Genomic DNA, 27,904 nt, shown 5'->3' with positions numbered 1-27,904 from the left:
GCCTAAGTTTGGATGGAACCAGTGGTTTTATCGTTAATTGGTTAGAAAAATATACGCAATAAAATCCATCTACTGGTCACAGACTGAACATCAGATTTCTATTACCCACCACAACCATCGAGTGATCTTCGACTTGAGCACGTGTAAACTGTAAATCAACCCTTACTCATCAAAGTTGCCAGTGTAGTTGTTCACTTTTGTATACATGTACAGAAGTTAAAGTTGTGATTTGATGAATAAATGGAGCCATTGATCCGTCAGTTCATCTATCTGAGTAAGAGACGCATGTGACAGAAACCAAGTTAAAACCTCTTCTTTCCTGATCAACATCGAACACTCAATGTTGTTCATCATGCATAAATTCAACATGATTGAAGATTCATCTCACCTTTGGAAAATGAAAGAAACTTAATCGGCTTTTCTAAATTAACGAAGTAATTTTTCCCATGAGTTGTTTCTCTCTTTCTTTTTTCCAAGGATGTTTCTCAACTGTGTTATTCTTTTGTGCTGCACATGAGACAAATTCTTGACTAAATTTTCCAATGCTTGGTTCCTTTTTATTTCCTTAATAGATGAAACTTCACAATTCAAGTGCAGTCCAAGAGGAAGACATGAGAGAAGACCTCGTAAAAGAATTTTAAGCTGTTGAAAAGGAGTTTCAAAAGGCTCAACGACCTAGATCAAAGCAAGGAGCAGCATGCTCTTCTTTTCTTCACCAACAAGATACCTACTTCAGGTATTAAGTGTAATCGCTGGCAAGGGATCATTTTCTCCAGTAATCGCTATCCTCGCTCAAATGAGCTTTCTTTCTTAATGCGGTAATGATAATTCAAAGGTCGCCGAGCTAGAGATGAGTTTCCATGCAGATCTGGGAGCAACTCCTCTTCTCGTGGAACTGAAAAGGTTTGACTGTCCGCAATATGCACTCTAATATCAAAACCGCGCCCAAATATACAGCTTGTATGAGTCCATGATAATCGATTGCGAATGCATTGAGTGACTCCTTTAGCACATGTAAGTAGGGAACTGTGTACAAGAAATCCAATGTGCCTTTTGCGCTGCAGAATGGAGGTATTGCTCTTGGAGCTTGAGAATACCCCCAAAGTAGCTAGAAATAATGCAGAGAAGCAGCAGAAAATTCAGAAGCAAATCGATTACACCTCTGAACTGAAGCTTAATCATGTTAGTTTCTACATGGAACTACTATAACAATATCTTTCCTTTTGAGCCCAATTGGTTTTTTTCTGCGGATATGATGGAACACAATGATGAGAGGTGGCCGAATTATCTGTGGTTAAAGATCAATATTTAAAACAGCCCTCAAAGACTAGAAGACCCTATTATTTTCTGGTATGAATTGGCCATATTAGTTCATGTTTTTATTTGTCTTTCCGTCACTAGATCAGAGTAAGAGCAATTGAGCGGTTGGTGCTGGTGGATTGTCTGCTTTGAAATTTGAAGGACATCAGTTTCAGTGTGGATCTTGCTTTTCGACTACTATTGCATGTCTGACTAATTCTCGACCTATGATGCATTCCGTGCTGGCAGAGTTTCTAACTTCACCAACATGGTTTTTACCCTTATAATTCCAAGACTCGACTGTCAACTAATTTTGGATCAACATTCACTCGCAGCATCGATCTCCTTTATGATTGTGTAGCTTCACCAATCTTAGGTTGTCATGTCACAAAGATGTCACTGCATCGACTAATTTCGAGTCCTTCTCATTCAGGATTGCTTTTGCGAAATGTTCAGAGCCTGCTTCTCTTCGGAGTAACTCGCAATGATACGGTCGAGCCACAGATTGAATTCATGCCTTTGGCTTTTCCTATGTATACGGTCCTGGTTCGAAAGTTTGTGAGCAACACAGAAGCAGAAGGAAGGACATTTCTGTGATCAAGCTATTTTATCTGGTTGAAATGCAAATCCAATCATGCTGTGAAATTACTTGAAGGCTTTACTCGGGCGATTCATTCTATATAATGTAAAGCGACCATACTCAGTCATAAGTTGGCGGCGTCGATTATATAATGAACGAAGATGAATAACACAAACATTGCATTTCATGGATCCATGATTGCCGCAAAATGCCATCGGATAGACTTTGGTTCCTATTTCGTGACTGACGGCGAGAACTGACCGATACCAATAGCATATCTTGCGCGATTAAATTGGCAAAATGCTTCACGTGCATTCAATCTGATTTAGGAACATCTATTTTCCGGGTTTGTCGAACTGAAAGTGTTTCGATCGCCTTTCAATCAATCTCCCTTCGATTCCAGCATCGCAATCTACGGGTGGGGTTTATTGTCTTTGGAAGTGATACCGCTATCAAAGAAGGGGATCTTCTGATGCAGATAGATTTAGGCCTTTATCTACCAACATTGGAATTCACAACCAAATGTGTCTTTTGAGCAAACCGTTTAGAAACTCAATTTGTCTGATAACTTCTTGGAGCAATAGCGGCACATCCACCAAAACCGAACTATTTTGCTTGCAAGACTTGCTCAAGCCAAATTATTTCCCGTGCACGACAAATTCTTCGGGCGGGTTCTTTTAAGCTCATGGTTTGACATACTCTAGCGTACAAAATGAACAGAATATGCCTTCTCTTGTCTTATGGCTTTACTCTCCTCAAAGCATAGCATGTGTATAAGACATTCCATTCCCACATTTCTCATTGGAAGAAGCTCATCAATATGGGGAATCGCCTTGCACATTTTTGTGCCGATGAGAATATCGCCGCTGACACCATTGAAACCACCTTCAAGCTGCCATCCCCATTACCGGCTTGGCCACCGGGTAACTCTCTATCTCTCGTGCAAAGTTTGCTTTCCGGAGTCATTCTCGTCGCAAATTACATGATATAATTTCTTAAGAAATCGTTCGTACAATACAGGTTCGGGTTTTGCGAGCGGTAGTATCAACCTTGGAGGGCTGAAAGTGTGTCAAGTTTCTTCTTTCAACAAGATTTGGGCTACTCATAAGGGTGGACCAGACAATCTAGGAGCAACATTTTTTGAACCTACACAAGTACCAGAAGGATTCTCTGTTTTGGGATTCTACTGCCAACCCAATAACCAGGCTCTTCATGGGTGGGTTCTTGTTGGGAAGGATGAGACAAATGACCCCTCGAATGGAGCTCTCAAGGAGCCAATCGATTATACTCCAATATGGAACAGTGAGTCCTTGCAAATTAAGAAAGATGGCAATGGTTATATTTGGTGGCCAGTACCCCCTGAAGGCTATGCCGCTGTTGGACATGTCGTGACCACCTCGCCTGAGAAGCCATCCACAGACAAAATCCAATGCGTGCGATTGGACTTCACAGACCAATGCGAAAGCGACGAGTGGATTTGGGGCCCTGGCAAGACGATGGACCCCAATGGGATCAACGTGTTCACCATGAGACCCAAGAGCAGAGGTACACAAGCCAGAGGTGCATGTATCGGAACATTCGTCTCTAAAATCGGCGGTAAAGATTCTCCTCACTCTCTCGAGTGCTTGAAGAATAACAACCCGGATTACACACGCTCCATGCCCGACCTAGGCCAAATTGAGGCATTATTTCAAGCTTATGCGCCATTCATATACTTTCATCCAGAAGAATCGTATTTCCCATGCTCGGTGGAGTGGTTTTTCAGCAATGGGGCTCTACTATATCAAAAAGGCGAAGAGTCAAAACCCGTTAAAATCGAGCCTATGGGCTCGAACCTTCCCCAAGGTGGTTCCAATGACGGTGAGTATTGGTTGGATCTTCCCGTGGATGGAAGAGAAAAGGAGACAGTAAAAAGAGGAGACTTGCAAAGCTGCCAAGCATATTTGCATGTCAAACCCATGAATGGTGCCACCTTCACTGACATAGCCATATGGCTCTTTTACCCTTTCAATGGCCCTGCTAGGGCTAAAGTTGAGTTCTTCAATGTCTCATTGGGAAGAATCGGCCAGCATGCCGGTGACTGGGAGCATGTGACCTTAAGAATCAGCAACTTCACCGGAGAGCTTTTGAGTGCATATTTCTCGCAGCACAGTAAGGGTGTTTGGGTGAATGCTTCAGAGCTAGAGTTTCACAGTAGGAATAAGATGGTGGTCTACTCATCGTGGCACGGACACGCTACATACCCGAAACCAGGATTAGTATTGCAGGGCAATGGAAGTATTGGAATAAGGAACGACACGAAGAAGAGCAAGAATTTCATGGACACCGGAGTCAATTACTCAGTACTTGCAGTCGACTATCCAAATGCTCTGGTGAATGAACCGCCATGGCTAAACTATTTCAGAGAGTGGGGTCCAAAAATTAGTTATGATCTCGAAAGAGAGATCAAGAAAGTGGAGAAGCTATTGCCCGGAAAGCTTAAATCGGCTTTTGAAAAATTTGTGAGAGGTCTGCCTAGAGAGATACTGGGTGAGGAAGGGCCTACCGGGCCAAAGGTGAAGAGCAATTGGAGTGGAGATGAACCTTGAAGATTTCTTCCTTCCTGGTGACATGAACTTTAATGAAGGTTAAATCTTCAAGAACGTGTATTTACGTCAGATTGGGGGAAAAAAGGCAGCCAGAATCTGTAGCCAGAAATTTAGTTCAATTGAATACTGCAAAGCAAATAGACATCATGCAAAATCACATATCTTATTATCCAAGAATAGAACAATTTACACTCTCATTCTTCCATAACTCAACAGTTTTGGCAAGCATAAATGTTCTGTAATCTTACTAAGCATCAAAAAGGCCATTGGATTATTGCACCAATTAGTGGGAGCACAGTTTTCATTTCATCTCGTGCTCAACAGATGAGTATTTAATTCTCAACTACCAAACTTGAAAACATACAACTGCAGAAAAATTGCAAATAGCGACGATAAACTCTGAACTCGCATCCCCACAGAGATTAATAGCCTCTCTGTAAATGCTCGTATAGAGAGTTGCTCCTGACAAACTAGGATACTTTCACATTTTTGTGCAGTTTGATGTCTGAATGAAACACAGATGCCACAATTATCACAAGGGCAGACAATGAGGCCGACAGAAAGGTAACAATTGATACAAATCCAGCATGTGTTTCTATGCCTGAGGGTATTTTCCAAACTATAGGGTTCTTATAAGATACGGCACCATCACTAGTCAAAACAAACAAATGGGATTGATTGCTTGACCTTTTCTCCATGCTGCAACGTGCAAAAACGTCTGGTTCTCCAAATTGAACCACTGAATAGCCACTTCCATCTAGGGGCTGCAAAGTTTTCCAATTTTCAGATGCCAGGTCTCAATTCATTTGCCACTTACTAGTTGACCAGTACAACAAATTCCAAATCCAAAAAACAACGCAAAATTTATCTAAAGTACCATATTCTAAGCTTCAAAGCATATAGAAGAGCAAAATTGAGATTTTGATCGAGATAGCCAATGCCAGCACAAGAAGATTCTGCATCTATGATCAAGGATAATTTCTCGATTTTTTTCCCTTTTTTACTATGTGAATAGGAAACTATAAGGGCTATTATAGGCAAAATTTGAATGCTGTAGGAAGTTTGATAGAGTAAATTAAGGGCCCGTTTGGCAACGTGCCAAACAGTGAAAATTTCTGTTCTTTTGTTCCCGAAATAATTTGGGAACAAATGCTTTAGTAAACTTTTTGTTCCCGGGCATATTTTTGCAAAAATTTGTGCCGAGAAACAGTTTTGGAAGAGAAACAAGAAGTAAAAAAAGTTGCTTCTTGTTTCTCGGCACAATTTTGAGAATCGGTTTTTTTTCTTCTTTTTCTTTTTTTTTTTTCTTATTTTGTGTTGTTCTTCCCTGAATGGGCCGGCCGCCGCGCCGCCGTGGCGGCCGGCCACGGCCCGGGGCGGCGAGGGCGTCACGGCCCTCGCCCGGGCGAGGAGGTCCGCCTCGCCTCCGCGGCGGCCGGCAAGGGCCATGACGCTCTCGCCGGCCCTGGGCGTGGCCGGTGCCCGGCGCGATCGCGGCGACCATGGCCAAAGAAGAAAATGGTAGAAAGAAAAAAAAATTAAACAATTCAAAATATTATTAAAATATTATTTGGGAACGAAATTTTGTGTAGTTACCAAACGCATTTATGTTCTTTTCTACTCTAGGAATAGAAATTTTGGACAGGTTTATCAAACGCCTTCAAATACTCGAAATTGTTTCCGGGCACGAGAATAAAAAAAATCATTTTGTTCGAAATAGTTCCGGACACGAATGGTATTCATGCGCACCTTAAGAATCCATGTTGTCATGACCTCACTCAATCTACACTAACCATATTTTTCCTTGACTTTTTACAGTTACTCAGTATATGAGCAAATTGATCTAAACTAAAAGGAACTTTGATGACCACATCTAAAAGTGGAAGGAGAAAATGCAAATTATCTACCACTCCCAACTGCTTATAGGTAATACGAGATTACGATGGATTGCCTATAGTGAGATAAAGCATCTACTAAGGAAACTAGGGGGATATCACCTGCAGCTTGCTACAAGCTTTGAACAAGATGGTACAGAAAACATATTCGTGAGTGGGTGAAACGGACCTAATGATGTTAGGGATTTTCATTTCGTTCGCTTTTTGATATCTCAGGTAATTGGAAAGATAAGCCGATAACATGCATAACCTGAGCAGTTCTTCTATCGTTAAAGAATAAAAATGAAAGCAAGTACATCGGGGCAACAGTTAATAATAGCACCTGATCTATTCTTCCTTAAAAAAAATCCGATTACTTGTAAAAGGAGAAAAGGACAATTCCTTCAAACTTACCTGATAGCGTGCATGTACTGGAACTTCTACTTTGATTTCAAGTCCATTCTTCTGTTCCAACCGGGTTCTGGGGCTAAAAAACATGTGAACCTCAACAAGGGTACGATTTGAAAGAAATGAAGGCAACTCCAAATTTGTATCTCCAAAGACAGCAACTTCGCCATATCCTGTAACAACAGATTGAACTTAGCACAGCAAAATAAAATGGAAACGACAGAAATGCTAGAGCGCAGAGGCATCAAATTTCCAGCATACATTTAGCTAATTAGAAGTATACAGCAGAAATTTACCTCCACGGTCCCGAACGTGTTGCAGCTCAAAGGGGTCAGCAAACACTCCGGAGGGCAGTCTTTCGACGAGTACAGCCTCACAGAAGCTAAAAAGTGACTTGGCTGCAAACTCTTCATCGACACTAATCCTAATTGACGTAAAGAGACTCCGATGAGAGCCCTCACCAGTCAGATGGCGATCCAAATCGGACAGTTTGAACACATTACGTGGATCAGGAGGCAGCATTTCATAGGAGCAACGAGTAAGCTCGACATCTCTATAATGTTCGAAAGCGGCATCGTCTAAACTTCCATACTTGTCAAAGTAAGTTTTTGCAACCCATTTCTCGTCGCAAGGGATGGTACATGCCTCAGAAGCCGCGGAATAGCCGTCTAAGCTACGCGTTTCCATCTGCAAACCCGAACAGACTAACTTAACGAAGCATAAATCCACGAGATCACTGCCCCGCGATGGAGGAGGCACGAAATGCGCATCGGCATGAATCGCCATTCGATCTTTACTGTCAAGTAACTCCTTTTTACAGGACGAATTGAGCTCACGAAGGCGTCGCCGCGATGCTAAATCGAAGCACCCAGATGGGACGACGACGATAACAAGTTCGATGCTGAAGGAGGAGAACGAATTTAGACGAATCAAAACTGACCTCGCTCGTCGACGACGAATCGGACGCTGCAAAGCCGACGCGAGAGAACGCCATCATCATCAGGATTCCCAGCTCCGGAAAGATCCCGGGACGTCCTCGCCGGCGATCTTCCATGGAGTCGCTGCGGAGACGAACTGAGGATGATCGGCAAGTACGGACCGGCCGAGGTCGATCCAGCTGCACATTTAAAGACACGGTCTTTGAAATTCCAGGCCCAAAGGGCTTCTTACCATTGTAAAGGAAGCCCAGCTTCGAGAGAGAGAGAGAGAGAGAGAGTATTCAAATTGCGAACCATTGCCGGTTGCGGCGGAGCTGAACTGAAGTACGGCGAGCGTCTGCACGGTGAAGCCGAGGAAGAAGCTGCATCCGCTATATAGAGAGCGAGAGAGAGAGAGAGAGAGAGAGCAAGCGGGCGATGAACAGTAGCTCGTCGTCGCCGTCTCGGTCGTCGATGTCGACGGCGGCGGTCGTCGGGGGGAGCGCGAGCAACGCCACCTTGTCCGCGGAGGAGTTCCCCGATCCCATCTGCGTCCACGACCGCAAGGGCGAGGCGATGCGAGGTCAGCGAGAGATCGATCTCCCCGCCGCTTTTGTCGATTGCTTTTCCTGTTCTTTAGCGGTAGATTTGGCGTGTGTAATTGTGATGTTTAGGGCAGTTTCATGTGAGGTTGTGATATGTTCTGAAGTTTTTATTGTGCTTGAATTTGGGTTGGCAGTTCTGAAAGCTGATCTGAAGGCTGCATTGGACAAGGAGGTGAAATCCATGGATGAGGAGAGCTGGAAGTTCGATGGACCGCGGTCTCGCATCAACCTCTTGTCTAAACCAGGTTAGTTCTTTCGGACCGAGCTCCGGCGTCATGTCGGATTCTGTGTTTTGCTTTTGCTAGATTGAATTTGAATTCGACATGCTTCATTATCATCGCCGGAGTGTAAGTCTTCGATAACGTTAACTCTGGTGCTCTGCCCAAACATCTTTAAGAATTTAGGAGGGTTGGTGTACTGTACTCCCAATTGCTGAGTTCACAAAGCGTGCATATGTCAAATGTCCGAGCGAATGTCTTTGTTTACTTTTTGCAGGATTTGTGTTCTTCATTCATTCCTCGTGTAATCGCACCTGCAAAGTTTTGAATTTTGAGCATTGTTGTCTCGGTTTCTTGACTTGCTGTTTGGCATAATCTCCACATAAACCTAAACGCAGGTGGATTTCTTCCCAGACAAATGGCAATAACTAGGCATAAGGACTCAGCTTCTGCAAAGTAATTCAGACAGTCTTTTTGGCTGGTGACGCGTTGTGTCAGTGATCGATCAGAGACTAGTTTCTTGGATTACTGCTGAAGTAACTCAAGCACTTCTATTGGCGAACTTCATTCTAGGTAGTGTCACTACTGCATAAGTATGTGTATCGGTTTGTCCTGAGATGCAATAATTTTGCACAAGCTTGAATTAGTAATCAAGAAAACAGAGTGATCTGCTGGTGTATTTTATAGTTTTCTTGGAATCACTCTCTCTCTCTCTCTCACAGAGCCATAGAGAGATTATGAAGATGAGAAGGTCAAAAGAGATGTAATTCGCAAGGACATTCGCTCTTATGGTTTCTTTAGAATTTTCAGTTCGTTGGTTTCTACTCATGCAGTTGGTTTATTGGTTATAGATGTCAAAACTTGATTCCACAAAGCCCTCTTTCTTGGACTTATTGCTGTTACTTCAACTTACACCATCTTATGAACTCAATGCTTTTGGTAGTTCAAACATTGATAGTTGCAAGCAATGGTGCATTGACATTTCATCTTTTACTATGTTGTTAATCTCTAGAAAAATCTTGGACTTTGGAGCATCTTTTCTGCATAGATTCTGCAAGTCGTCTTCTGCTCTTAGATTTGGATTGCAGCATTAAATTTCGAGCACTCACATTTCTGGTGAAGAACTTGAATTAAGATGTCAATAGCATGATATTGGTGCTTTTAAGAAAGAGAAATTAGTCACGAATACTTGATTATAGTGCCAAAAGTCAAGTCTCCTTTTCCTTGAGATTATTGTCAAATAAGGGAAACTTTTGTACTGGAGCCTGCCTTGTTGAAGAGATCTTACATAAGCCAAACTTCCTGCTTCTGGCTTTTACATTCTTGAATGTTAAGCCTCTTTTTTCCGAGTCATAGACCATAGATTCGATATCTAATACTTAGTAAGTTATCGCACATTGTGGTCTTAAACTCCCGATGGATGTGATGATTGCTAATGATATTCCGACAACAATACTAGCTTCTTCCACAAATTTTACAAAAGCATCTTACATGTCAAGGTGTAAAAATAGTTGACGAAGAAGTTATTATTGTTGTGGAAGTATAACTATCCTTTATTTTTGTCTAGACTGCATAAATATACTTTTAGCAAGTTTTGCTGTTCCTTCTTCTTTGTTCTGTTATAACTGTTCAGATACTTTTTATGATTTTGCTGGATCAATCACATCTTATTTGCATTTCATCTAAAGTATAAATGCTATTGTCTTGCCAATTCAGAGGTCCCTCCCTTTTCCCCCATCACCTACAAATATATCCTCATGCCCTCGGCATCGAAACTGCAATCTGCACGAGGTGTACAGCTTTGTTAAGTGTGAGTCTCTTTTATATTTTGATTGATTGAGAAGATATCCACATTCATGTGGAAGAAACGTATTTCAACTAGTTCCTCTAAAATGCTCAAGGTTCAGATAATCACCCTATGAAATGATTTAAGACCTTCATCATATAGAACTATTAATTAATCTTGAGGAGTCTTCATATCTAAGAATTTTAATATGCTAGTCCAGTCAATTTCTCTAACTAAGGGTGTGTTTGTTTCGGGGAAAGTGTTTTCTGGGAATTCGTTTTTCGGACTTTCACAAGTTTGGTTCACCGAAAATGATAAGTCAACGGAAAATACTTTCCGGTCAAGAAAAATATTTATGTATAAAATTAGGAAAGTAAATTCCTTAATCTAAGAAGGTGAAAACACTTCCGGAATTATTTCCCTTGACTTTTTTAATGTTTTATTCTTTTTTTTCTATTTCTTTTTCTCTTTTTTTTAAAAAAATTAAAAAATGAAGTTTTTTTTTGCCCGAGATAAAATCATGGGATTGAAATCATTTTCCAAATGAGATCCAAATATCAGAAAACGTTTTCGATTACATATCACAACTATATTTTTCTGGAAAATGATTTTCTGGAAAATATTTTTCAAAAACGTTACGCTTTCAGTAAAATAAAAGTTACATTTTTCGAAAATGTTTTCCAGAAATTCATTTTCCAAGAAAATAGTTAGTTTTCTTTTGTTTGGTTATATGTGATCGAAAACATTTTCTGGTATTTGGATCTCATTTGGAAAATAATTTCAATCCCATGATTTTATCTCGGGCAAAAAAAAAATTTGAATTTTTAAAAATAAAAAAGAAAAAGAAAAAAATAAAGAAAAGAAAAGAAAGAAAAGAATAAAATATTTAAAAAGTAAAGGGAAGTAATTCCGGAAAGTGTTTTCACCTTCTTAGTTTAGGAAATTCATTTTCCTAATTTTATACATAAATGTTTTCCTTGACCGGAAAGTGTTTTCGGTTAACTAATCATTTTCGGCGAACCAAACGGGTGAAAGTTCGGAAAACGGATTCTCGGAAAACACTTTTCTTGAAACAAACGCACCCTAAGAGAAGTTTTCGACATCGAAGGACTGAAGGACAATGCTGGTAACTTGGCAGGTTGCCAAAGATCAGCTACTAGCATTTGTGGAGACAGGAATAGCTTCAATGCTTCTTGGTGCCTTGTGTATTACGTGAAGAATGAAGTTTATGGGTTTATAAACATGGGTTAAGACACGTATGTGGTTGTTTTCCAACAACAAAGATCTGACAAGTGGCTGTTACCATCCCCAAATTCAAGGGCAGGTGAGCTTTTTGTGGCTATGAGTGCAATTAGTTTTGGGGAGTTTTCACGGAGCGCACCGTGGAGTTTGGCTGCTTGTATTCGTAGCTTGTTTCCTGATAACAGAGTCGTCAATTTTTATGGATATCGTTAAAAATGCGCATCTAGTCTCCCCCCTTGTAGGTTATATATGGCCTATTATAATGCACAAGCGCGTCGTCTTGTTTCTTTGTGAGGAAGAGTTTATGCGAATAGCTCTCCTACTTTTCAGAATTGACAGACATATATGTCGCTTAACCTAGTCTTTAATGCATAATTAAGCTGAAAAGTAACAGATCGTGCCTTCAAATTGAAATCCCTCTTAAAGAAAGAACACCATTTTAGTATGACTCGTGGGAAAGATTGAAGGGACGGAAAAAAAATCTCAGAATTTCTAAAGGCAGTTAGTGTTAAAAATCCATCGGGGCGAAAAATTCGTGGACTTAAGTCTAACAGCACATACAACTAGAGAAGGGTTTTCACCAGCTTAACAAATTAACAAATTATACAATACTAATGCTTTAGCTCGGCAAAAGTCCATCCTTACTATTCTTTCCATCTAAGAGCCGACTAAACTGAAGTAGTGGTACCCCTTAACAAAGCTATCCGACTTATGGCCCCTTATTCCACCGGGAGCTCAGTATAAAAAAGATGTGCAGAGTTTGGGGCCTGTTACTTTCAGAAAAGGCCGGTATACGGATGAACACTCGGAGGCCGTGATATGCTCTTGGGGAAGGCCAAAATGAGGCCCTCTCACCCACGGTTAATCTTTCGTTCTGAGCCATGGTGGGAACAGACTGTAAAAATTTGTATAAGGTCAAATCCCCTTGTTATCAGATGTGAGGAGGCCCATCTGTTCAGTAAGCTGATGCACGTGCTCGGCTTTGTCCCATCCATTCTCCATCGGCTGCACATCGTTATCCCCCGAATTAGCTTCTGCTGAAGTTGATTCACCCTCCTCCGGGATAGGGCTCTGCACAAGAAGATCATCCCAGAAGGAGGAATTCTCTAACAAAGCATCGATATCGGGATCAGGGGAAAGGCTATCGATCTCTATGGGCATCGACCCATTAACAAATGATCCAGGATCCATGTAATCACCATTATGCAGATCTGCTCCCATGTAGTCATCTCTGGATATATTAGCAATATCCTCCAGCACCATGTCTTGTGTTTGAGAGATCCCAGGCATAATGGTATCTGCCTGATTAATGGAGACTGCTTCAGCCTCCTGTGTTCCTGCGAGCATACCCATATACGGAAACTGGTTAGTAGTGACCTGAGTAGTACCCTGTGGAGGACACTGTAGTTCAGAAATGGCATATGAGGGATCATTTGCTGAGACTCCCGAAGCTGGCGGAATCTCAGGAAGCTGGCTAGAAGTTGGTGGGACCTCTTGAAGAGTAACTCCAGAGATGCGACTCGATGTCCTACTGTCCATGCCACTGGACAAAGATGAACCATCACCGAGTAGAAAACTATCTGGACTATCATCAAAAGACTCCCGCTGAGGAGCTTCTGCTTTCATCATCTGCCTGAATAATGCTTTAGCAGCCTCTTTTAATGGAGGCTGGTACTTAACAATCTGTCCATCAGAAGCAGCAGTATGCTCATTCTCAGATAAGCCATCTCGCCTTAGTCTCCGTTTCTTATTCGCTTCAGAGATGCGCCTGTTGCTCTCATTTTGTTGCTGTACAAACTGAGCAAAGAAACCTGGGCTCTGCACAGCTTTTGCTAGGAATGACATCATCTGCTGCTGTCGCTGTTCCATCCCATGGAGTCGTTGGACCATAGTTTGCAGTTGGCTGTCAGTGGTCTGCTGCTGCTGCCTCAACCTCACAAGCTCTTGCATGAGCACATTCTTGTCCCTTTTGAGCCTCTCAACTTCTTCCTCAAGCCCAAACTTGCCAACCTCTACACATGCCCCTACTGAAGAACTCTGTCCAGGTGGTTGCTGCGGCTGTTGACTGCCCTGTCCATGGGCAGGTTTTCGTCTACTTATACTCTTTAGAAGGTGTTTCTGACCCCTCAGAAAACCCTCATTCGCAAATTCCCAGCGATCTGGATCAACTTTCCGAAAACCCTGTAGGGCCAATAGCAAATGAAAAAAATTATAGCCGTCGACATCACACATATTGGAAGGATGGATAAATTTTGCTCATGCTGACAGCTCTCTGCGCAATTTTAATGTAGAAAGAACAGTAGCTGACAGAAGATAACCCGCACAAATCTAAATTTCAACAAATGCTGATCCCTAGTAAAACTGAATTTGAGAATGATCCTCATTTCCTTAAAAGGTTTACCCAGACACATGCTCTTAGTCACATGACTGCCAATGCAAAAGAACTTGCCCAGATGCTAGGTTTACGATCTTTCTTATTTTCCTCTCCCTTTGTTTTACAAGACAAAATATGGGTTTTACAAGACAAAGCAGATGACTTATTTCGGTCAGAATTTACAGGACAGAGCATGTCTACTGTCCACATTATGACACAGACACCGGCCACAAGTTTCAAAAATCCACCGCAAAATAAGAGCATGACCATCTGCCAAAATGGCTGGAAATTGGCTTGCAAAACATAATCATCATCAAAATAAATTTAAAAGAAAAGGTATTGACTCACATAAAAGCGCATGGGCAACACATGAATATGAAGAACAAAAACAATCTTACTGGAAAATGACTTGGCTAGAGTCACAGCTCCATCAATAGGAGACAGTACACAGGTTTCAACTTTCAAGCAGCCCCTGGGCTTCGCCAACTTCATGAAAAAGTAAAATAAGTTGGCACCATAAACAAATCGGCAGTCTGGAAGACCAGGTGGCTAATAATCCAAAAAAATTTCTTCATGAAGAAACCAGAAAGCTCATCGAAATCCTCATAAAAGTAGGTTGAGCAGCAAGGATTCCACTTGCAAACTTATTCACCCACAAACCTCGATCTTCCTTACAAAACATACTAGTAATAAAGAGACTTCACTGAAAAATGGTATATCGCAAACCAAGCCTTAGATGCATGAAGCAATTACTTATCAGTTGACCCACCTCCACCAGACATATAGCAGGTCATTTCACCAAACTGCTTCCTCAATCTATTGCATAACACCCAAAAAAAATTGTAATAAAAATGCATCATCTCATAGAGGGATTTTACCATGAATCCATTGATTGACTGTTTCTTTTTGCGTGTTCCTTCGGATTATCCAGTCATGCCCAGGATGAGAAAGGATAGTTGAGATGTCCGTTTTTAATCAATAGTAACCATATGCCTAAATAATGTCTTCAATATGCTACACCAACTTTTGATAATTCTGGTAAAGGGAAAAGAAAACAATGTGAAACTTTGGACCTTAGAATTCTACACAATTGCAATGTCATCCCCGAAATTGGTCTATGAAAATTATAGATCTTAGGTCCCATGGTTCCATTATGCATGGGAGTATTAGCATCCCGCGACGATTTTTCGATACCTCAACCATATTCTGCCCAACATACGTACACAAAGCCTTCTGTCCACAAACAAGCGCCTACACCCTACACGATACCCGTTCCCTGCCATTCACCTATGCGCCACCGTTTCTAAGGCCATAAGCCTACCCTTCCGACCCCTGCTTTTATCCACATTCTTGCCCTTTTCTCTTCTTCTTCTTCAACTCATTACCGGATGTGATTTACCCGGTAGGACTTGGCATAAATTAACTCACCCAGACGGATTCACCCGGTTGATGAGAGTTGAAGCCACCGAAGTAGCTAATGCCATCCTTGATGGCACCAATTGTGTGATGCTAAGTGGTGAAATGGCTCCGGGTTGAGTGAACCGAGTCTATCACAGTCATCCACTTTGTGGAATACATGTGAGACCCACAAAATTGACGGATGTGATATACCCGGTTTAATTTCCAACAATGTATTCAAAGTCTCTCAAGTGGGTCAATGCAAAGGTAATTTGGTTGAGCCTTTATCAGCATTAAGTATGTCCAATGAGTGCCCAAGGACATTCGTCAACAAGAAAAAAAAAAAAACAGAAATCAAAGTATATCTCATATACAAATATGGCATTTACACTAAATAAATGAGAAATATATTCAAAAGGGCATTCAAAAGAATGTAATAGGAGAAAGAATTTCATCCCTTTTAGCTATGACCCAACCCGTAGGTCGTGTACTGAAGGGATTATGGATAGGCTATGGCAATGCGGCTGGGAGTTAAAAGCCGAAAACCGCCGTGATTTGCACCCGTGAACTGAGGTCCCGTGCCCGTGATCATTCATTTCGTGACTTTGAAATAGATCATTGCACCAAACTGCTTCCTCAATCTATCACAGGTTAGCAGTTGCAAACAAAATTGCACTGGTCGTCTGTCAGCAATTCCCACTAGTTTGGTTATTGACATCAACTATCATATTTACTGAAAATTAGACCATTTATCTGCAAGATCAGGCTTAGGAAACAAATGTGTATGGCTGCGTCTCGTAACCACAGTATTGTCGCTCAGCGAGAACCTTAGACCAGCATAGATATTCAATTCTTCAAGCTAAACCAAAAGTAGGCCTATCTTTGCCCAGATTTTGTAATCATTAGTTTCCCGGCTTAAATGCCCGCTTCAACCAAAGAGCAGGATAGATTCCGAGGAGATGCATAGTGGTGACTTGCCACCGCAAAGACCCCTTACCTTCGACTTAAATCAAATATAAACCTCAGCAAAGGAGCAAACTTTCAACCATTCAATCTAAAACAAATCCGGTTCTAGACAATCCCCAATCCCTTTACAGACGCCTATCTTCACGCCTATCCTCAAAAGTCTCGCATCGACGTAGACGAAAACACCAAAGCCAAATTCCAATCAACGCGATAAACGAAAGATGGGAAAGAAAGAAGAGAGAGGGAAAAGAGATGGAGGTCGCTTACGTAAGTGTTCAGCTGGCGAACGAAGCTCGAGAAGTTGTTGTGCTTGAAATACTTGGGCAGCAAATCCCTAGCGAACTCCGGCGGCTTCCACACCACGAAGCTGTTGTTCGTGGGGCTCCACGACACGATCGAGTCCGTCCCGGGGTCGTCCACCATGTCGTACGTCTTGCTGAGGAACGGCGGCGGCGCGCTGGCGCTCGACATCGGCGCGGGCGCGGGCGGGGGGTTCTGCTTGGCGCCTCCTCCGTCGTCGCTGGTCCCGTCCATCGGCGGAGCAGAGGTGAAAAGGTCGGGGGGATGGAGTACGAGAGGGCCGATTTCTAGGGTTCTGCGGGGATTAGGGCGCGCGCGCCATGGACGGACGTGAAGCTAGAGAGAGAAAGAGAGAGAGAGAGACAGAGAGAGAGAGGGGGGAAAGGGTTAGAGGGAGAGAAGAGTAATTTTGTACGGCGGAAGACGGAGCCCACACGGGCACGAGCCGGTTGCGCCCCTCTGTCACGAAGAAGAAGGGTTGACGATAGTTTTATTTTATTTTTTAAAAAAAAATTTCGTCCTTTTGTTTTCATTATTTTCCGTGGGCTTTACCGGGCCGGGCTTTAGGGATTCTTGGGCCATCGATCGAGTTGCGTCGGAAAGCCCAAGCCCAAGACCAAGCCCAGAACCAACAACGCACGGTCCGTTGACAGAAAATGCTACTTTTACCTTGCATACGGACTGCTGCTACTTCTGCTGCTGCTGCTGCCCGGTGATTTTGATGAACCGCAACTGCAAGTGACTTTCGCCTTCATAGAACTAGGAACTCCGAATCAAGTCCAGCGCCTTCCATCCACAACTCGAAAAGGCAAACCGGACTCGCAACATCAGCTGAAAATTAGTGTCGGAAAGGTAGAAAAAGCCGGCAGGAGTACACTCACCGTCGTGAAGGCCGATCCTGATTAAGAACGGGCACTCGCTCTCGTTCTCTCCCCTTGACGCTGACAATCCCTCCTCCGTTCCTGTGTTTAAATGAACTCCAATGAGACCGTCGGTTTTTCAGGTCAAGCATATAGAGACTCAAAGTTCTCGTGGCTTTTGGTTCTCTGCAACCTTCTCAATAGTGTATGATAACATGTCCATGTCCTAAAAGGGCCCGTGAACATCCCCATTACTGTCAGTCACTCCCCTGAATCCATCAAGAATTTTTGCCACCGAACAAAGGGAAGCGACTCCAGATGAATTGAAAGATATCAAAGGGCATACACACATTCAAGACTCGGAGTAAATACCAATATAATCACACTGGTACGAGTTTGGCGGTGTGTTTGTAAATGCATATACATTTATCTTGTATGCGTATTTGTATTTGACAAAGCATATATCACGTACTGTTGTTGGGGTCGGCAGTTGGCAACCGACGAATGCCTATCGGGTATTGCAATCCCCCTCGCCCAACCACATCGATAATCACAAGGTCAGACAAGTCCATGACTCTTGACGAGGCCCTAAGAAACTAACAACAACGAGGCCCTAATGAAAGACCATACGCCTAAAGAATGTGCCAACACATGTTGCTCTGTTCATGTATCCGTGTACAAACAATTACCGTCTGACGGGTGAAGCCAGGATTCCCCTGCGGCACCAGTGCTTGGGTTTATGGCTGTTGGAAAACCATAGCCAGCTGTCCACAGCAGGTTCGGAACACTGGATATGCATGACGATTGGACCGGTGAAGGAGCAGAAGCATCCCATTTGATTATCTTAGACTGTCTGAAACTAGAAAAGAACACCGCCACATGACGCTTTTTTAACTCTGAAGCAATCCTACTGTTTAAAGAAGAGCTTGAGATGTCTGTCGTGAGCCTTCCATATGGTATCGGCATCCCTCGCTAAATCAAGCAGCTGCAAGAAATTGGAAAGCAAATTAACAAACCAAAAAGGAGAATTAACAGACCGCTGGCTTATCACAAGCCTTTCTGCTAGTTTAACTATAACAAAAGGAGGGAAAAAACACAACAAAAACCTCAGCCATGCAAGCTTTCAGTCTTCATACATCGTACACACTCATTTTCTTCTATAGTAGATACGTATTCAACTTCAAGTGTGGCATGTATTTGGGCATAGCTGGGTTAAGCAGACCAACAAACAACAAAAGGCTAATTTTGAAAAAAGCAGATCTGCATATCAGGATCCTGCTTCCAAATGTATTACCAACAACCAACAGCTCCAAAGGTGACATTGATACTTCAAATAAGAACACTGTCAAATAGTAAAACAGATCTATTTAAACATCCAGGAATGTTTAGTTGAATTGGTGGTATGATGTATAAATGATGTCTAAAAGCAGTAAATTTAAGGTGTCGAATGGCAATTGGACGCAGGGGAGTCAAAGCATAGAGAAAATGACAAACATATAGGGTATAGACACAAACTAAAAGTTTTTACACTTAGACCAAAAACATCACCAGTATGCACACTTGAGCATGCATGCATGAGTAAGTCTTGAGTGAGAGGAAGAGAAAGCAGATCACATGTCGAAGTTGACAATACTACATCAACAGAGCGACTATTATGTTATGAGGTATGTCTGGCACAATGTTTCAAAGTTCTTTCTTGCTTTTTCAAGTAATTGAACAAACATAAGCTCTATTTTAGATAAGACGTATGTCTGGCACAATAACACCTAGATCGTGGTCTCGTACGGGACGTTATCCGGGATCCGACAGGGAAGGGGTTTGTCACTTGTCATGAAAGTGATATGTAACAGGTAAGCTTAGCCAGGTCATTAACTTAGAATGGGGTATGTTTTGAAGAACTCGGGGGAGCATATTATATGTATCATGGCAAATTGTTCATTTGCTGTAGTTATATTTGCTTTGAATTACACGTGAGGTGCAACACTGAACGTAAATAGTTGAATTTTGTTAACAAATGCCCAAGACACTTAATAAACACCTCAATAAAGAAAGGTCATCAGTTTCAATGCATCATATTTCTCGTGTTATGTGTAGTCGGTGCATTGAAAATGCAAACATTTCCTTATTAAGTATGGTTAACAAGTTCCCTGGAGCACTTGTTAACAAAAACCTAATTAATTAAGGTAAATCGATACCCTTTCTTTCTATGCATCCAAAAGTCTAAATTAGGTCAAGAAGGAACAATGTCGTGTTCTCAAATAAATTATGAACATTAGATTAAATTGGTATACTTTAATTAAGGATGTGATGGAGTTGCCTGGATCACCGATTTTGGTGATCCAGTCATAGGAGTATCCAAATTCTGAATGATGTATGCCTATCATGGTTTGCAAAGGAGTGTAGCCAACATGGCAACAATTGTTTGGCAAGTTGAAAATATTGGATATTTAATAACCAAACACTTCTATGTTTTTGACTTTCAACGCTATTCTATGACTAAAGTTGTTGCTTGTGCTACCGTGCCTCGGTAAAACTGCAGAGTAGCTAAATTGAATAAGACAATTTCCAGTGACAAGCAAAGTTTTTCAGAAAAAAATGGAAAACAGGATATCCGGAAGTATTCTATTGCTTTCACTTTTCAAAATTCCACATATTTATACACCAAAACTTTAAAAATGAGAGAGCCTTTTCGCAATCTCTTAAAGCAACAAATTCAAGGCTTCTTTAGCAGACAAGATATTTATACCTCCAAAAGGATGCTAGATGGTTCCTCTTCCTCTTCCGTACCTGCAGTATTGGAGGTATCAGCGTTGAACATAATGAACTTCTAAACCAAGCTCTCCGATGGATCATTCTTTTGGGCAATGACACCTGTCTACATGGAAACTAAGCTCTGCATGCATTAAAAAAGCAGATAATCGGCATTAGCGCTGGCCTAAGAGAACAAGATTAGATGCCAAAAAATGTCAAAAGAATGAGGAAAGCCCGGAGTACCCCAAGAAATGATTGGGACAGCTGGACATGTTCAGGTGCTTCAACAAGGACTTTCTAGCTTTTTCCTTTATTTTATTGGCCTGCCAAAAGAGAAAAAGAACCAAAAGCGATACACTATTTAACCAGAGAAATCCTGTCTATCATGTCACAAATTCAATTGACAGCGGAATTGCATGTATTAATGCATGACTATGGTATATAGAGCTTCCTGACTACTCGACTGAATCTTTTTCTTTTCCTTCCCGTACGTGTGTGTGTGTGTGTGTGTGTGTGTGTGTGTGTGTGTGTTGGGGTGAGAACAAAAGACAAGGAGAGAGAGGAGAATATGTACAAAGAATCAACTGAGATAACCTGTTCCTTTCCAAATAGAATAGCACTTTGCAAAGCTAGCCTATTGCAGGAAAGTATATGTCTGTACATATGGACAAATAACACCCACCACGTTAAAACTGGAGAGTTGAAGAGAACCACCAGCTCTGAGCCTCGCCTGGTAAGTTTCTGGTCAACAGACTATTCTGATTCTTTCAGTCCCCCAATAACTGGTAAACATGGACTTTTTTAGTAACTGGCAAATATGTGTTCGACATGTTCGTTACATAGCAGTCTCACCTTGCTTTGCCAAATATGTAATACTATAGAATGTTCGTGTAGATTTATTATCTCGCATAAATTTCTTTCCTGCCATATCAGATTCTGCAAATCGGTGTTTCTAAAATATTATGAAATTTTTTTTCCATTATAAGTGCAATTACTGTCCTCTTTCCATCATGATACAATCCAGCTGAATTCTCCGTCTAAAATTCCCCTGCCCCAGTCAAACAAGCAACTAGTGTTTGATTACATCATTACCGAGCACCTCATGCTGGATTAGAGCTTACAAACAAATGCAGCACAACCATGTCAGCAGCATACATGAAAAAGCATTCATATGCAGATGTTGAACAATAATGTTCGTGTGAAGAAAAGTGAGCTCATCCACTCCACTCTAGCAATTACAGTTAAGGATGCGTACACGTAAATATGCACTTACATGCAAAAGGTGCGTCTCGGTGGATCCATACAGCCCATGCATACACACATGCACACTCCCGTAGACCCCATGTAAGTGAACTTGATGGCCACTCCACAACATGCATACACAAACATGTTCTTACAGATGTCGTGAAGCAGCCTCAATAAACCAGTAAGACTTCGGTAATATCAACATCGGCTGTCCTACGGCATTAACATTTACAGCATGAAATCAACAAAGATTTAGAGCATCGAGACCAAGGCTTTCGATGCATATCCTAAATACATTCGACTCCAAGTTGATTGATTCTCATCAAGACGCCCTTTTCAAATGCCACTAATTTTGAAAAAGTCACGAACTATACAGAAATTGAAGACACTAGAAAAATAATAACTGAATATGAGTATGAATGACTCACCTTCTAGGGCTTATCAAATTACTCTCTCATCCACTCCACGGTTTCTAACCCATTCTTCTGCATTTCAAGAAGCATCTCTTCCTTTTTCTTGATATTGCCAGTTCTGTGATAGGCAGCTACAAGGACATTGTATGTTGCCACATCAGGATCAACTCTTTGATCTTTCATCTCTTGAAACAACCGCTCAGCCAAGTCCACGCGTCCTTGCTTGAAGAATCCATCAATCAGACAGGTAAAAGTAAAAACGCTAGGAAGAACTTCTTTTTTTAACATTTGCTTGAATAATACCCAAGCTATCTTAATTTCCCCAAGTCTACAGAAGCCAGCTATGATAGATGTGTAGCATATAGCATCGGGACGCAAACCCTTTTTTATCATCTCCATGAACAAAATATAAGCTTCATCCACATGTCCCTCACGAAACAAAATGGTAATAAGAATGGTATTCGTGACCACGTCAGGCATGATCCCAGCTTTTAGCATTTTCCCATACAACTTTCGAGCTTCATTCAACTTTGAGTTCTTTGCAAAACCGTCCATAAGAATACTACACATAACAACATCTGGGAAAATATTTTTCTTAAGCATTGGAGCGAGGAGCTCCCATGCCTTTTCTGGTTTTCCCTCCTTGCAGAGTCTGTTTATAGCTGTAGTATACATATAAGAGGTGCGAAATATGTCCTGATCCAGTTTCAAAGCTTCTTCAGAATTTCCTTCTCTGCAATATTGGCAAAATCCGCGAATAATATTTGTAAAGGTGGAAGCACAGGGATGAACATTATGATTAATCATCTCTTGAAAAAGTCTGTTGGCAGAACCGACATGACCCTGATTTACGAAACCATCGATTAAGATGTCATAAGCAATACTGTCATACTCATAGCCACGATACCCAATATCTCGGAAAAAACCATGTGACAATTCCATCAAACCTGCCTTACATAGACCATGACAAAGCGAGCTATAGCTAACTATTGTAGGTTTAATGTTGGAAACTTCCATCTCGTGAAACAGACTTAGACTTTTCTCAACATCCCCCTTCTTGCTGAACCCATCAATTAAAATGCCATAGCTATAGACATCTGGAAATACACCATAGTTCCGCATCTCCTCCAGTACTTCCAGTGCCTCTGACAACTGGCCTTTATGGCAAAAACCATGAATAACAGCATTAAAACAATAATCATTTAAAGGTAGGTCAACCTTCTGTAATGTCCGTAACAAATCCAAAGCGACCCCAATGGCACCAACTTTACAAAGTCCACGTATGAATGTACCATATGTTACAACGGTGCGGCTTATCCCACTTTTCTCCATTTCTTCCAGGATTGCTGAAGCGTGGCTGAGGAATACATCATCACTGAGATTTAGTTTACAAAGAGAGTTCAGCATAATTGTGTAGGTCCTTGCATTAGGTGCTGGCCCACGCTTTTTCATGATGTCAAATAATTTTTTAGCAAAAACCTCTCTATCTGCTTCAACTAAGCATTTGAGCAGGAAGTTGCTTGAGTAGACATCAGGCTCGAGCCCATATTTCGTACCCTCTGAAAACAGATCTTCGGCATTTTTAAGCATCGAATTGGCTGCGAAGACCTTTATCAGCGCATTATAAATAACAGCCAATCCGACCACATCAGCCGGCCTATCAAGCAGAAAGTCGGTCAATCCTAACATATCCACATTCGACTCCTTGAAATAGCAAACCATATCTCTTAGCAAGGCGTAAACTTCAAGCCGCATGCCCGCGACCGCAAAAACATGAACCATCGTCCTAAGGACGACAATGGAATCTTTGAACCCGTGTTCGTTTACAATTCTCTGGAATCTAATTCTCCAGGCGACCTCCCAATTCAAAGACTTTAGCATTCTACCGACTAAAGAGAACAACCTGTACTTACTTCTCTCATCGTGCCTATACGTCACGGCAGGTTCCCAAGTCTCAACCTCTGGAATTTCATCAAACACATGGCTTCTGTCTTCGCGCCTATACATCACCGCAGATTTCCAAGTCTCGGCCTCTGGAATTTCCTCAAACACGTGGCTTCCACCTTCGTGCCTACACGTCACGGCACGTCTCCAAGTCTCAACCTCTGGAATTTCATCAAACACATGGTCCTCGACCAGCGCGGCCGAAGAGACCGCATAACGCAATCTAAAAGGTGGTTGCTTTCGTAGAACTGCGGAATGACGAAGCAAGTAGATACCGGTAAAACGTGCATTCCTATGTAAACATACACCCATGAATAGCTCAAAGTCGCCGAGCGATCAAAACGAAGCTGCTTTCTTCCGAAATCTTCGACAAAGACGGAGCTTTCCCACACCACTGAATCAGCATGCCTCATAGATTCGGAAAAGGGAGCGAAAGCACACGCACCGAGTGATGGGATGACACGACAAGCTTGAAAACGAAACAGGACATGCCACGATTGAAGTTGGGAACTTGGGAAGTACCCAGTTGTCCAATCCGAGTATCTATGCGCGGCGCGCAGGGGAGAGAGCGACAGAGAGTGCTCCGAAACTGCAGTGAGGTGCGCACTGAAAGGTTTTCGGTGCTCAAGGGGGAAGACGAAGACATAGCACAGTGGCGGCTGTTTGGGACATGAACTTTCCTGATTCCTTTGCCTGGATTGCTGAATGCTGGGTAGTGTTTTTACCAGGACCGCCATTGGAATTTTACCACCGCTCCTCACAAATGTATCGATTTATAATTTTTCATAATATTAATCTAATTTAATAAAAATTAATGAAGGATAAATTTATTATAAATAATTTGAAATTTTTAATAATAAAAAAATTAATTTAAAGTAAATTTATTACAAATATATTAATTTAAATTTTTTCGTGATAATTAAATCTTATTTAAAAACACGAGGGAATGGAAAAGACAAAGATAAACCTTACGATTGTAAATTTTCCCATCCAATTTTCTTTCCACCATTTTTACAATTTTTCAAACAGATTCTTAGTTTTCCAAACCTCTTTTTATTCAAATTTTGGAGTAAGAAAATTGTAAGTACCAAAAAAAAATTTCAATTTATAACTTTTTCTTGTGAAAATAATTTTCCTTATTTTTTCAAGATGAGATACTTTGTATAAAAAGAGGTTTTTTTTGGCAAGTATATATACTAAGCCAATCTTTCATTCATCTTGCCCCCCAGATTTTTGTTATGAATTTTACAGTTTTACATTTCAAATATTGGGAATGATTGATGGCATAATGAGTAAGACCTAAAATCTATTATGTCATAACCAATTCTCAATTTTTAGAACTGAGAATCAAACCAATCAACTTATAATTAGCCTAAGTCTATTATTATGTTGGAATGCTCAACCCTCATTATTTTTTTGCAAAATTTTACAATTATGAGACTCCTAAGATTTGCTTTTAAATTGATTCATGTTTGATTTTACCCTAAAATCACGAACCAAACTGGTTAATGTTACTTGGAAATCAAATCGGTTCATATGTGAACCGGCTTGTAACCTATTGGGTAAGGCCGGTTTAATTCGGTTCACAAATTGAATCGGCCCGATTGCTTACCCCTGCCAAATATATTAGAAGAGGCTATTGAGATAGATTTCTAAAGTATGGGGCGTTTATCGAAAAAATGAATAGTACAAGGAGCGTCTTTGGAAAAAAAATTAATAACACGGGCCTCAATTGAGATAATTTTCGGGCCCCTCTTGAAATTTTGAAATCTTCTCGCTGATGGATCTAGCCACAGTACTTCCTTGCCCGAAGCCCGAAGGAACCAAGAGGCGAAACAGCGAAAGATCGCTTCCCTGGCGGCGGCGGAGATTTCGTAGAGCGGCGGTAGGCGGTCGGCGGTTCTCCGGCGGGCGATTGACGGCGTAAGGGGTTGATTCGGCGGTGGTCCTCTTCGGCAAAAGGGTGGGCGTCGAGGCCAGTTACAGCGAGAGAAGAAGAAGTCCCGGCAAGTCTCCGTTTCGCAAACTTTTATCGAGCGATCTTTCGTTTGTTTAATTTGCTTTTGTTATTGCAATTAGATTGGATGTTCTTGAAATCGGTATTCTATTGATCGGATTTTTAGTTCTGTTCATTGTGAGCTCGATTCGAAGCATGGTAAGATGTGTGGTCTTTCGTTTGATCTGTGTGAATGTGGGTATTGGTTAATTTCGTATCTGCTTGTTTCAATTCTTTATGGGGTTCATGAGTTTCTTGATCGACCCGGCGTTTGTAATTGTCGTTTTAGGCAAAGTGTGGTAAAAAAAAACTTGGTTTTTGATAATTGATAATCATGGGTAAGTATGGGTTTTCCACAGATATTATTTGGGATGGGATTCAAATGTTAGCTGCCTTGTTCGACTGGACTGGATAGGTAGAATGTTCAGTCCTTGAGGCAAGGAGCTGGTGACCATTGAGTAAGTATTTTCGGTACTTGTGGTTAGAGTTTACAAGGTTGAAGATCACCTTGTCAGCTGAATTTTCCTTCCTTCTGTGCGAAAAGGAATGTCGAGTGCTACTTTTTGGAGTTAGAATAAAGAAGCCGGTGGATGTCAGCTGTGTATTTGTGGGCAGGCATGTTTCCACATTTCCGAATATTCACGTCTCATGAACCATGTCATATTATATGTTCAGAAGGGTGTCATAGGCTCATAGCCAGTGATGGTTCAAGCTGACTATTTAGATGAAAGGTGGAGTAACGAGCATGCTCTCATACTGTATACTTGCAAATAAGCTGCTACAGATGAAATGCGGATGGAGCTGATTTGCTGAAACTAGTAGATAGAAACTTATAAAATGAAGCGACACTTGTGTTTTCCTTCTAATTGTTTTGTTTGGTGAGCGTACAAAGCTTGATTGCCTCTTTTTGTTAGCATTTACTAATTACCCATGATTGTGTACCCACTGCCACTGTTTGTTCTGACTGTACATCAGTGCCATTCTGGAACTTGCTTTTCTAACTGAACTCCTAGAGCTTGCTTGTTGTCATGCCCAAGAGTCGTCTTTCAGAATTTTTTCCTTATGAGCAATCCTTGCTTCTGGACCCTTCTGTGCTTTCGCTGCCATATTTCTCGAGCATAGATTGCTCAGTATATTTGGTACTTTTGGCCATTAATTTCACACATCATCTCCGATAGCACCACGAGCCATTTGCTTCCTAGGCTGCCAAAGAAGCGTTAACAGTCTAATAATTTCGTCCCATTGATGCTAATAAGAGGTAGTGAAGGGTCACTTGTTAGAGCTCATGAATGATTGTGGAAATTGCTTCTTCCAGGGAATGGGTTTGTGGACATTACTCGAAGGCCTTTTGCTTCTTGCCAATGCTCTTGCAATATTGAATGAGGACCGTTTCCTAGCTCCCAGGGGCTGGGGCTTCCAAGAATTTCCAGGCGGCAAGGCAAAATCATTAAAAGGACAGGTTACAGGTCTCATTTACGCGACCCAGTACTTAAGGGTTCCCCTTATTATCTTAAACAGCATTTGTATAATCATAAAGCTGGTCTCTGGCTAGTATCTTGTAGTAACTATACCCTATGAGAAGCTTCATTGGTATCTCCTTCCTCGCATATGTTGTGCTTGTAACATTTATTTCTCCTTTTTCATTTCTTGAATTTTCACTGTGAAGAACAGAGTTTAAGATTGGAATGGGGTATGTTTTTTCTCTAGGGGGTGATGATGGTGAATAGTACTGCTCATTAGTCATTTGCAACACAAGGATGTGCTTATTTAACGATGTTGATGCTTCTTGCTTTTCGTTTGAGTGTATTGCACTGGTGAAGGGAGTAGAAAAATTTTGAAAATAGTTTTGACTCCCTGTTGTGTGTACTGGTCTAAATTTTTGGTACCTTTTCAAGTGTTGTAGTGTCATCCGTTTATTTCTCGGGGGTAATGACACCATGGACCTTTGAGTGGACATCAGGACCAATTAAAAGGTTTACGACTTCTGGAATAATTGAAAGGTTTGTGGGCAAATCAGTGTTGCCAAGTGACATGAATTTCATTCTGGCAAAAATCTGGGTTCCGGAGGTACAGATTTAGTGCATTGATTTGGGGCATACCTTTTGTGTTATGCGGTTTGCCATAATAGAGGAGGACCTCA

The 27,904-nt window shown here is 41.5% G+C and overlaps 6 protein-coding genes across 17 annotated transcripts; 3 read left to right on the top strand and 3 right to left on the bottom strand.

Annotated features, from left to right (window-relative positions):
• The first annotated feature begins 2,596 nt into the window (after window positions 1–2,596).
• LOC115685403 (hypothetical protein At1g04090-like) lies at window positions 2,597–4,750 on the top strand. The gene is made up of 2 exons (XM_030610480.2): window positions 2,597–2,802; window positions 2,900–4,750. The coding sequence occupies exons 1-2, from the start codon at window positions 2,700–2,702 to the stop codon at window positions 4,465–4,467; spliced, it is 1,671 nt and encodes a 556-aa protein (XP_030466340.2). The 5' UTR covers window positions 2,597–2,699; the 3' UTR covers window positions 4,468–4,750.
• Window positions 4,684–8,120, bottom strand: LOC115685405 (uncharacterized). Its single transcript, XM_030610484.2, has 5 exons — window positions 7,982–8,120; window positions 7,690–7,866; window positions 7,046–7,436; window positions 6,756–6,922; window positions 4,684–5,231 (listed from the first exon to the last, which is right to left on the bottom strand). The coding sequence occupies exons 1-5, from the start codon at window positions 7,982–7,984 to the stop codon at window positions 4,938–4,940; spliced, it is 1,032 nt and encodes a 343-aa protein (XP_030466344.2). The 5' UTR covers window positions 7,985–8,120; the 3' UTR covers window positions 4,684–4,937.
• On the top strand, window positions 8,105–9,317 carry LOC115685408 (protein SAMBA). Of its 2 annotated transcripts, none has more exons than XM_030610488.2 (3): window positions 8,105–8,249; window positions 8,406–8,516; window positions 8,888–9,317. In XM_030610488.2, the coding sequence occupies exons 1-3, from the start codon at window positions 8,105–8,107 to the stop codon at window positions 8,947–8,949; spliced, it is 318 nt and encodes a 105-aa protein (XP_030466348.1). In that variant the 3' UTR covers window positions 8,950–9,317. The 2 variants fall into 2 exon arrangements, with proteins under 2 accessions (XP_030466348.1, XP_056160566.1); XM_056304591.1 differs by having other exon boundaries at window positions 8,767–8,945.
• A 2,764-nt stretch (window positions 9,318–12,081) lies between these two features.
• LOC115685404 (heat shock factor protein HSF8) lies at window positions 12,082–16,925 on the bottom strand. Of its 2 annotated transcripts, XM_030610483.2 has the most exons (3): window positions 16,523–16,658; window positions 14,770–14,926; window positions 12,082–13,698 (listed from the first exon to the last, which is right to left on the bottom strand). In XM_030610483.2, exons 2-3 carry the CDS (start codon window positions 14,770–14,772, stop codon window positions 12,433–12,435), a joined length of 1,269 nt encoding a protein of 422 aa, XP_030466343.1. In that variant the 5' UTR covers window positions 14,773–14,926; window positions 16,523–16,658; the 3' UTR covers window positions 12,082–12,432. The 2 variants fall into 2 exon arrangements, with proteins under 2 accessions (XP_030466343.1, XP_030466342.1); XM_030610482.2 differs by lacking the exon at window positions 14,770–14,926 and having other exon boundaries at window positions 16,523–16,925.
• An 851-nt stretch (window positions 16,926–17,776) lies between these two features.
• LOC115685400 (pentatricopeptide repeat-containing protein At1g63130, mitochondrial-like) lies at window positions 17,777–24,443 on the bottom strand. 10 transcript variants are annotated; one of them, XM_056304529.1, is made up of 6 exons: window positions 21,440–24,443; window positions 21,019–21,087; window positions 20,849–20,948; window positions 20,410–20,489; window positions 20,162–20,308; window positions 17,777–18,400 (listed from the first exon to the last, which is right to left on the bottom strand). In XM_056304529.1, the coding sequence occupies exon 1, from the start codon at window positions 24,078–24,080 to the stop codon at window positions 21,858–21,860; it is 2,223 nt and encodes a 740-aa protein (XP_056160504.1). In that variant the 5' UTR covers window positions 24,081–24,443; the 3' UTR covers window positions 17,777–18,400; window positions 20,162–20,308; window positions 20,410–20,489; window positions 20,849–20,948; window positions 21,019–21,087; window positions 21,440–21,857. The 10 variants fall into 10 exon arrangements, with proteins under 10 accessions (XP_056160504.1, XP_056160510.1, XP_056160502.1 ...); XM_056304535.1 differs by having other exon boundaries at window positions 21,840–24,443; XM_056304527.1 differs by having other exon boundaries at window positions 20,849–21,087.
• A 1,103-nt stretch (window positions 24,444–25,546) lies between these two features.
• LOC115685461 (uncharacterized) lies at window positions 25,547–27,470 on the top strand. The gene is made up of 2 exons (XM_030610544.2): window positions 25,547–25,774; window positions 27,080–27,470. The coding sequence occupies exon 2, from the start codon at window positions 27,083–27,085 to the stop codon at window positions 27,314–27,316; it is 234 nt and encodes a 77-aa protein (XP_030466404.1). The 5' UTR covers window positions 25,547–25,774; window positions 27,080–27,082; the 3' UTR covers window positions 27,317–27,470.
• Window positions 27,471–27,904: the final 434 nt, after the last annotated feature.

Source organism: Syzygium oleosum, unplaced genomic scaffold, assembly GCF_021117445.2.
Source record: "Syzygium oleosum isolate NSW1041296 unplaced genomic scaffold, Sole_v2.1 Sole_v2.32, whole genome shotgun sequence".
NCBI classification, from domain to species: Eukaryota; Viridiplantae; Streptophyta; class Magnoliopsida; order Myrtales; family Myrtaceae; genus Syzygium; species Syzygium oleosum.
The sequence above is the reverse complement of the archived record's forward strand: the minus strand, read 5'-3'. Positions and strand labels throughout refer to the sequence as shown.